General features: G+C 50.8%; 1 protein-coding gene across 1 annotated transcript; it reads left to right on the plus strand.

Moving 5' to 3' along the window:
* The first annotated feature begins 3,408 nt into the window (after positions 1 to 3,408).
* RCVRN (recoverin) lies at positions 3,409 to 10,292 on the plus strand. The gene is made up of 3 exons (XM_074320038.2): positions 3,409 to 3,873; positions 6,986 to 7,097; positions 9,636 to 10,292. The coding sequence occupies exons 1-3, from the start codon at positions 3,493 to 3,495 to the stop codon at positions 9,755 to 9,757; spliced, it is 615 nt and encodes a 204-aa protein (XP_074176139.1). The 5' UTR covers positions 3,409 to 3,492; the 3' UTR covers positions 9,758 to 10,292.

The following is a 10,292-nucleotide window of genomic DNA, read 5'->3' on the forward strand; positions in this document are numbered from 1 at the left end:
TTCTGCGGGGCTTTGACAGTGATGGAAGGCCTTTGCCTTTGTTTGAGTCGGGGTCTGAGCCTAGGAGCAAACGGCCTGGCTTCATTGCTACAGGGCTCGCTGCAGACCTATAAGGGACAAGGCAGAAGCAGGAAGCCAAAGATGCAGTAACGCAGAAGCTATGCGAAGAATGCGGACAGCAGCAGAACGCTTCCCACCTGGTTCCAGCTCCTTCCTCCTTGCCCTTGGAAAGGGCAGGACAGGTTGAGGGGGTGGAGAGGTGGAGATGGGGAGAATGGTCAGGTTCTGAATGTACTCTGAAGGTGGAGCCAACACAATTTCTGACAGACTGGAGTGGGGTTGTGGGAGAAAGAAAGGTGCTGAGGATTTCCGTCTAAGCACCCAAAAGGATGGGTTGCCATTCAGTGCAATGGGACAGCTGTAGGAGGAGCATTCTTTCCTAGTCTCTGCCCCCCACCCACCCTCTCCATGCCCCCTTTGCCCTCTCGGTGCAGACTTGTGTGCAGGCTCCAGTTCCAGGTCAGAAGAAGAAGGGTCATCTTGTCTTTCAGCTCATGGCAGGGGAAGGCAGAGGAATGGGGGTGAGGGCTGCGGGGCTGGGCCCCGACTAACAGCCAAGACAGAGCTCCTGGCTTGGGGTATGGCCAGGCCAGCCTCTGGGAAGAGCCTGCTTCTTTCAGTCAAGGCAGGACCGGGAGGGAAGACACAAACTGAGACTCCGACCGAAGACGAGGCCTTCTCCCCAATGGTCTTTGGGGTTTGGGGAGAGTTTATGGGCCCCAGCTCAGACTTAACAAATCCACTCACAATACATCATCTCCAACAACTTGTTTGGCTAAGGAGCATAAACAGTCCCTTTGACAGAAGATGTTTATGCAGGTTTTCAAACAAACCTCCAGGTCATGACTTTTGTCTCAGCAGCATCAACACAGCTGCCTGTGGTTCCGTCCCACGGTTGGGCCCCCCCCACCCTGCCCACCCATGCCGGGCATGGCAACCTGAAGACTGTGGACAGCACCAGGCTGCTTCCGACCTGGTTCCAGCTCCTTCCAAGGGCAAGGCAGGTTGGTGGGTTTCTGGCTGCTTTCTGCATTAACCTGGGGCCCTGTTTCCTTGCCCACGGCCTTGTCCATTTTTATGGCAACCCCAGCTCCTCATCCACAGAAATGGAGCATTTTGGCCCCTGGACTCAGGCCTCCTTGAGAAAGGAGTTGTAATGAGCAGAGCCATGAACGGGGAGCCGGGCAGAGCTGGGCTTTCCTCCAGGCCTTGCCATTCAGCAGCTGTGTGATCCCAGCAGGAAGCATGCCTTTTGGAGCCCTGTTTCTTCCCTATAACACTGGCCTCGCCTCACCTGCAGGCTTGCTGCGGACAGGCCTGGCACCCAGGGGCACTTCTAATGGCCTCCCACACCTGGTTCGGAGGCAACAGGTGAAGCCTCTGGCCCCGTTTTCATGGCCTGGGTTTTGTTTGTTTGCTGGTTTTTGAGTTGGGTGACTGTCCTATTTCTCACTGCTGTTGAGAACAAATGCCTTGCTACAGAATAGTGAAAGTCTAGAAGAAGAGAAAGGGCACCTATTAAGAAATAATATGCTCTCACAAACTGAAGGGGAAGTACACACACACACACACACACACACACACACACACACCCTAACATTAAGGCCTCCTGAGAAATGCTCTGGAACCACAGCGGGCGAGGTCAGCGCCTGAACTTCTCAGTCCTTCCCAAGCAACATCAGGGCGGGCCTGGCAAGTGGCTTTCTCCCAGGAATGGGGACCTGCTGTCCCCTGCTAGTATTAACCTGTTATAAAATAGGGTGCAAACCCCAACTCACCTGCCTAGACATTGTGGGGTTTGTTCTTTGTAGTTACCACCCCTGGGCAAAGAGGAGACAGTTTCCCATCCAATTTGGTCATTTGAGGGTTCCAGGCATGTCCCCTCTAGCATGCTCTGCTAAGCCAGGGCACCACGGACCTTTCCTTTGGGTGATGAGAATTCAGTTACCAAATATACTCACCAGCGTTCTTCCTTGTGTCTTGTACATGCACCTGAGCTGACGGCAGGGACGGGAAGTCTTCCTCTGCAGAGCTCTCTGTCTCCCATTTACCTCTCCACTCACTCAACAAGCCTGGGTTTCTGTCTGCAAGCTCTGGACACCAGGCTGGGTAGCAAACTGACAACGTGCGGGCTGACACTGAGCCACAGATAGGTTGTATTTGGCCCACACCGTGTTTTTGAAATTTATGAATTAACCAAAGTTTAAAAGTTTGGAAATTTTGTCTAACAATCTGATTTATGGATGCCTCGTGGATAATCAAAAAATTTAGTAACACGGGGCCATAATCCCATACGACCACATGGAAATGGATCGAACACTGGCAGCCTCTTCCATGTGTGACACTGGCCTCACCTCTCCCTATTATCTCCCTGCTCCAGCTGCTTCCCTCCCTCTGCTTGCCAGCCCCTGTAGGCAGTTTAATTTTTGATCCCTGTCATAGGTGAATAATAACAAAAATTAACATGTATGTAGCACTTACTATGTGCCAGGCTCTAGTCTTAGTGTGTTGCACATATTATCTCTAGCCTCACAATAACAATGAGGTCGATTGCTATTATTATGCCCGTCCACTCAAGGAATATTCACTGAGGGCCCAAACCTGCCAGGCACCATTCTGGCAATGGAGATGCAGCTGGGAACAAAAGAGACAGATCCTGGCTTCCATGGAGCTTTCATTCTGATGAGGGTACAGCCAGCACATGGAATAAAAAAACAGTACGTCAGAAGGTGTATGGGGGAGGGAGAAAAACAAAGCAGGATAAACAGCCTGGGGTGTGCTGATTGTCGGGAGTGGGACTTGCTATTGTAAATAGAATGGACAGTACATGCCTTGCTGAGGTGACATTTAAGGAAAGCCACGAAGAAGGTGAAAGAATGGGAGAACAGCATTCTAGGCAGAGAGGGGTGAAAAAACATGCCTGGGGTCACACAACTAGTAAATCGCAAAGCTGGGATTTGAAGCCCGGGCTGGCTCCAGAGCCTGGCTCCTAACCCCTGCATTGTAGAGCTCAATGAAAGAGCCACCCACCAGACCTCAGAGTTAGGCGGGAGGCCATGCCGTGAACATCGTTGCTCTTAGAGACCTCGAGTTTGGGAGAGGGTAAGGGAAGGCTTTGGCCCAAGGCTTGGGCTCTCAAATTTCTGACCGCCTGTCCTGTCCTCCCAGAAGACCAAGATGGATTGACCACTTGCGGTCAGCTCTTTATTTTAATCCCAGAAGGGTTCTGGGAGCCCCCCCGCCCCGATCCCCCATGAGCTCCCAGCCCCTCCTCCCTCCAAGTACTGGGGTGAACCTGCTGCAAATCCTCCTAATCCAGCAACATCTCAACATCCATCCATCGCCAGCAGCACCGAGCCCGGGCACGCGGAGAACCCGTCGCTCCCACCCGTCCAGCGGCGACTGCCGGGCAGGGCCCACGCCCCCTCACCCATGGGGAACAGCAAAAGCGGGTCCCTGTCCAAGGACATCCTGGAGGAGCTGCAGCTGAACACCAAGTTCACGGCGGAGGAGCTGCGTGCCTGGTACCAGTCCTTCCGGAAGGAGTGCCCCAGCGGCCGCATCACGCGGCAGCAGTTCCAGAGCATCTACGCCAAGTTCTTCCCCGACTCTGACCCCAAGGCCTACGCTGAGCACGTGTTCCGCAGCTTCGATGCCAACAGCGACGGCACCCTGGACTTCAAGGAGTACGTCATCGCCCTCCACATGACCACCGCGGGCAGGCCCAACCAGAAGCTGGAGTGGGCCTTCTCCCTGTACGACGTGGACGGCAATGGGGCCATCAGCAAGAACGAAGTGCTCGAGATTGTCATGGTCAGTCTCCACCTCCCCTGTGATGGCTGGGTGGGCCTGGGGTCACCCAGGGTCAGGGCCTCCCTGCTGCGGATACTGCTGCTGGTGCGCTGCACTGGGGGCGAGGCTGGGGGCGGGCTGGGGGCGGGGCTGGGGGCGGGGCTGGAGGGTGGAGTGGGGGGGTCCACTGTGACTCAATTGCTCTGAGACCTTGGTGAGGAGGGGGTCTCTCATATACCGATATTAATGGAAAGCTGGGCACTTTCCCACAGCTTCATTTTTCTCCTGAAGAAGAATCTGGGAATTGCCTGCTTACATTTCTTCTTTCCTTCCTTTTTCCTTCCTCCTCCCTCCCGCCCTCCCTCCCTCCTTCCTTTTTTCATTAAAATGTCCTTCAAAACTTTCACCAGTACATATTCAAATTCTTTCACAATTCATTTTAAATACTCGACATGTTTCAAATACAGTAGAAAAAGGCCAGAGTGGAGGACGTGAAATCTGGGTGCCAGCTCTGATTGTTTACGTAACATGGGGCAGGTCACTTCACCCTGCCCGCCTCAGCTTTCTCATCCGTCCTGTGTTCTAGCCCGAACCACGGGCTCCTCAGGCTCCTTGGCGGCCAGTGCTTCCCAACATGCATTCTCCTCTCTGTCCATATTGGTCCAGTATCAGGTCATTTGTTGTGAAGATTTTAGGTGTCTTGAAAATAGTTTTATTTAATACATAAATAATTCATGAAATTTAGAAACAGATGCAAAAGAAAATTGAAATTACCTTTACTTACATCATCTAGAGAAAAATTACTGTCAACATGTTGGTATATACCTTTCTAGTCTTTTATCTGTATATTTAAAATAATTTTAGAAATATAATATATTCCTATATGATTTTATCCTCTTTTCAATTACTGTTTAGTTATTAATGTTTTCCATATTTTTATTTAATGATTCTCATATTTTGGGGCAATTAGGATGTTTCCATTTTTCCCTATTATATTATTTGTATTTCCCTTTGATCTTTTTTATCCCTCTACTCCACGCCACTTGCTTTTTTTCTCTAATTCCATTATTGTTAAGAGGGAGAATGTTTAGCATATTTTATATAATTTTTTTATGCATTTATAATTCTGCTTTCACTTGAGCAATTCTTCCACTCTTATTAGGAGAAACCATAAATGAAATTGCCAAACATGCATCTCACGGTTGGTCAGTGGACTCTGCTTGGATCTCCCATTAAGGGCAGGCATGTGTGGAAACCACACTGGCATCTGGACAGGGCCTTCAGATCAATCTCCCCTGGATTGGCGGGGAGCCTGGGATGGAGACACGTCCTCAGAACCACCTAAAGGATGCCAGGCTCAGCAGAGGCCTACAAGTCGATGCTCCTTGAGGAAAAGGAGGAGGAAGTGGAGGAGGGGGAGAAGGGAAAGAAGGAAGAAAGAAAGGGAAGGGTGAGGTGGGGAGGGGAGGGGAAGGGAAGAGAGAGGGGGAGCATCCATGGCTGAGGCTGTGCAAGGTGGTACCGAGGCTCTGTTATTCACCAGATCACAAAGTCACTGACCTGGGAGTCAAGAGTTACAGGTCCTCATCCCAGCTATGCCACCAACTAGCTGCATGGCCTTGGAAAAACCATATAACCTCCCAGGTCCCGGGGTGAGCATTTGATGGTTCTTTCTCAGTTCTTTCACGAGACCCTGACAGTCTGTCTTTGGTGTTAGAAGCAGAGTGGGGCAGGCCGCCAGCCACTCCCAGTGTTTAGCCATCAGGCCTGCACATCGTTCCCATGGCTCAGGACAGAGAGAAGAGTTAAGGGAGCCACCTACCCTTCAGTTGCTGGGCACTTGCCAGCCAAGGCTGCTGCCCCAAGCTGCTCGGTTTGATTTCCTTGCTCCTTTTGTTATAGCACAGGGCGGGGATGGGGAGCTAAAAGGGTACTTCTAAAAGCTAGTGACCTTCCCTCCAGGCTAATTTCATGGGCATTACTGTCCCTGCCTGGCCGTGCTCCCAGGTATCTCCAAGGTGCTCTCTCAGCTCCCACCCAACACACTGCCTGCACCCCGGGCCTGCCTCAAGAGGTGAGGGTGCAGGCTGGAACAGGCTCGGGGGCCATGACCTTGAGTGTCCTCTCTGGGCCTGGCCAGCCCTGGAGTTACTGAGCTGGAAGTAACCTGGAGCTGGAAGGGTACATGGAGATCCCCTTGTCCCTTTCCCTGATCGCAGGTCCAGAGGTTCTTCCTCCTTTGCCGCACATCGCACATCCGGGTCCTTGATTAGTAAGAGCAGAGGGAAGTGAGAAGGATCCTTGAGTCTAATGCCAAGCCTTTCTCTGGTTCCTTCCGTGAGCAGAAGGGTAAATGAGGGGCTTCTTGTGCCCTGGGGAGACCTTCGGGAAGTTCTTGTTGACACCTCCCCTGTCCCTTCCCCAGCCACTGGAATGTTCTCCAAGGCATACGAACAGGAGGCGGGTGAGGTAATGTAAGTATGGAGGTTGTAGAATCAACTGCCTGGGTTAGAATCTCCTGCTTCTAGCTGGCTGACTTTTAGCAAGTTAGTTTTCTCAGTTTCTTCATCTGTAAAATAAGGCCTGGTATACCTATCTCATAAAGTTTTTTATGAAGGTTACATGTAAAAATGCTTAGAAAAAATGGCACATGTTAAGTGCTCAACAAATGTTAGCCATTATTACCATAAGCCAACCTGGCTGGGAAACCTGGGTATCACGTGGACTCTGAAAGCCGTTAGATATTCTAAAACTTCTGGGAGGTAGGGTTCAAGGTAGTGGTTCCCAAACTGCAACATCAGGAGCTTTTTATTCTTTGTTTTTTTTTTTTTTTAAGTAAGGTGAAAGTAATATGTTTACATAGTTAGGAAATTCAACCAGTTCAGAAAGGAACAAAATAAGAAGCGAAAGCCTTCTCCACCCCTCCCCGACATTCCCTCTCCCATCTGAAGATCTCAAAAATGCAGATGCCCGGCCTCCTGCCAAGAGTTGTGATTGTGTAGGGCAGGATGAAGCCTGGGTATCTGCATTTTCACCTCTGCCGTGGAGGATGCCTGGTCAGCGACGTGGGCCTCCCCAGGGCCGCCAGCCCCTACTGCTCCCCACATGTGTTGTTACTCTTGATTTGCTGCAGGCGATTTTCAAAATGATCAGTCCTGAGGACGTGAAGCACCTTCCAGATGACGAAAATACCCCTGAGAAGCGAGCTGAGAAGATCTGGGGCTTCTTTGGAAAGAAAGATGATGGTGAATGCCTCCTCCCTCACTACCGAGACCCAACAAGATTTATCCTACTGAGTGCCAGTGCCCAGGCAGGACAGGGGACACCTTATCCCATCATGCACCTGTGCAGGGCTGGTTGAAGGGCCTCTGGGGGGAATGGGCAGAACAGTCAGCAAACGCAGTGCTGGGGCCTGTCTGGGGCTGACACTGCTGATGGGAAGGGTGCCACACTCTATCGCTTATACAACTCTGTCTTGGCCTGAGAGTCTATGGGGGAGAAGGAAAGCTAGAAATGGAGTGCTTTTGAAGAGCAACATCTTTGGTTATAACAGAGTTAGCCCATATTGAAGGAATAGTAAAAAGCAAGGCAACAGCTTGTTAGCAGTTTGTGTGCAGACGGAGAGTTTAGAGGAATTGCAAACCACTTTCTGTTTAAGCGAAGTGCCAGTGTGTAGACATGTCAGTTTATTGTTTTTAAAAACGCTTTCTGGACGGTTAGGACAGGGCAAACTTCAGCTCAGCCTACATCTGAATTAGCATCGATCCCACGCACGGGGGATCTCAATTTATATGGTTTTACTTCGGAAGTTAGTTTAGGTTTCCCCAGAAGCACCGCCAGATGGGATTAGATTTAAATTAGATTGCAAGAGATTTGTTGAGGAAAAACCCTATGAGAGGAAATGGAGAAGGATCTAGAAGAGGCTGGGAAGGCTCAGACTGCAAAGTGAATGGGGTGCTTGTGGGCAGAGAGGAAGGTTGGGTCAAAAAAGTCTCAGACTGCAGTGCTGTTCTAAGAAAGTGTTGGCAAAGTGGATGGGGTGTCCTTCAGCCCCCTTCTCAAGGAGCTGACCTGTCTTGGTATCCTGCCCTGTCCAGTCTTAGGCTGGGAACAGCCCGAGGAGTGTGTTCTTACACTGAAAGAGGTGATGGATTCCAGAATTGGAGCTGCTAGAGCATGACGCTTACGGCCACCTTGGGAAGGGTACGGTAGAGGAGCTGATGTCACGTGGCCACAGGGGCCAGGATGATGAAAGTGAGAGAAGTACACGGTTGCCCTACTAAACAAGAAGGTCATTGACAGCTAGGGCCAGAACTAGGGCGAGGCAAGTGAGGTGCCTGGCACAACATTTAAGGAGGCACTCATTCTTAGATACACACCTGGGCTGCACAGTCCTGAAAGGGAGCGCCTCCTTAAATTTTGCAGGATAGGCGCCTCCCTTGCTTCACCCTAGTCCTAGCCCTGATGTCACCTCCCCTTTAGGCACCTTTTCTCCTCCTCATTCACACAGATCCTAGCTGTTTAAGATGACTCCCTGTGGCACCTCACCCCATTTGCTGTTTAACCCCCATAACATCCCCGTGGGTCTGCCATGTGCTGAGTCACTTGTTCTGCTACTTGTGAACTTGAAAACTGACCCAGGTCAGCATCACAAGAGGTGGTGGTGTCAGGCGGCTGACGTGTTACTCTTGCCAGGTGAAGTGTGTGTTTTCACGCAGCCCACCTGGAGACAACACCTCACTCCAGAACTGGGCTCTGATGGCAGTTTTAGCCCCCTGTAAGGCTGACAGGGCAGCTGGGACTTTACAACCCAAGTTTCACCACTCAGACCTACACAGGGAACCAGCCTGGATCCCAATCCAGGAGGGATTAAGGATGTTCCTAAGGCTTAAGTACAATTCAGTTCAGCCAAGCCTTGTTGAGCACCGAGCTACGTGCAGGCAACTAGGAGAATAATCATGAGCTGAAAGAGCACCGTTCTCATTTCAGACTTATTTCTACAGGTGACTGTCTTCCCCGCCAGACAAGGAGTTTCCTGAGGCCAGGGACTTTATCTCATTCCCTTCTGTACCACACCGTGCCCTCTGCCTCCTGCAGTGACCCCAGCCCCAAGCACAGTGGCCCTGGCACAGAAGAAGGGCTGGCTCAGTGAGGCATTTAAGTGCATAGAACTGAATAGTAGGTGGGGGCAAGGCTCTCTCAGAGTCTCAGATGGGGAGGTAGATGGGGGATGCAGAGATGCAGAGGAAAGAATCATGGAGGAGTTGTCAGCCGGGAATTGTAGGGTTGCCCAGGTGTTAGGGCGGGCAGAGAGAACTCTCCATAAGCCAGGCTCTGCCTGGCACCACATCGGACCCTTCACTTTTAACTCCCTTCTCCCTGGTGGATGCTGTTCCCTGCTTCTGTGCTGAGGCTCTATTTGCTTTGCTCAGTCCCCTAGAAATCCCCCCAGAACTTGAGGTTTGAGACCGGGGGTAACATTCAAAATATGTAATAACCAGCCAGACAGAGGCGTTGGCCAGTCAGAAGAGACACACAGCACTGGAATGCATCCTGGACCCCTCGCCATTCTTGTCATTAACCCTCTCGTTGCTGGTTCATGGGGAGATCCAGGGGCCAGGAGGAAGATTTGGGTGTCTAGGGCAGGGGTGGGGGGTACCCTTGGGACTGAGACTCAGCATTTTCATAATAGATACATCTGCATGGGGCATGCTGGCCGATATCAGCTTTGTTGAAGCGTGGAACAGCCAATCCTGACTGTAGTATTGTTTCCCCATATACAGATAAACTTACAGAGGAAGAGTTCATCGAGAGGACCCTGGCCAATAGGGAAATTCTGCGACTGATCCAATTTGAGCCTCAAAAAGTGAAGGAAAGATTAAATGAAAAGGAAAAGAACCCTTGATGCCAACTGCTTAGCTCTCCTGCTGCCCCTCACTGCTCAGACACACTCACACACACATGTGCACACACATACACACCCCAGGGGCCAAGAGAGAGGCCTCCAAACCCACAGCACATTAAACACACAGCAAAGCTCCCTGCCAAACGGAAGTGTCTTTGGCAATCCACCGGTTCCTTCTTCTCTACCATGTTTCCCCAAAAATAAGACAGAGTCTTATATTAATTTTTGCTCCAAAAGACGTATTAGGGCGTATTTTCAGGGGATGTCTTATTTTTTCATGTACAACAATCTACATTTATTCAAATGCAGTCATGTCATCTTCTTCTGGAAAATCGTTGTAACGTACTACTAAATGCGTCCATCTGGCTGACGATCTTAACTGGGGCTTATGTTCAGGGTAGGTCTTATTTTTCGGGGGAACACAGTATGTCTTTAGAATCCCTCCCATTATACCTCCCCGCATGCTCGCCCTTGCCCGCCAGCCCATGCCTCCCACGATAATCCCAGGATTAGGTCACCAGAGTCCTAAATATCA

This window comes from Rhinolophus sinicus, chromosome 12 (assembly GCF_057876585.1).
Source record: "Rhinolophus sinicus isolate RSI-liver-muscle chromosome 12, RSI-T2T, whole genome shotgun sequence".
NCBI lineage: Eukaryota > Metazoa > Chordata > Mammalia > Chiroptera > Rhinolophidae > Rhinolophus > Rhinolophus sinicus.

Bases quoted from the DNA above. Each gene is read 5' to 3' on its own strand.
- RCVRN (XM_074320038.2), top strand. From the start codon at position 3,493: ATGGGGAACAGCAAAAGCGGGTCCCTGTCCAAGGACATCCTGGAGGAG. The intron at 3,874-6,985 runs GTCAGTCTCCAC...GATTTGCTGCAG, and splicing joins AAGTGCTCGAGATTGTCATG to GCGATTTTCAAAATGATCAG. The intron at 7,098-9,635 runs GTGAATGCCTCC...CCCCATATACAG, and splicing joins CTTTGGAAAGAAAGATGATG to ATAAACTTACAGAGGAAGAG.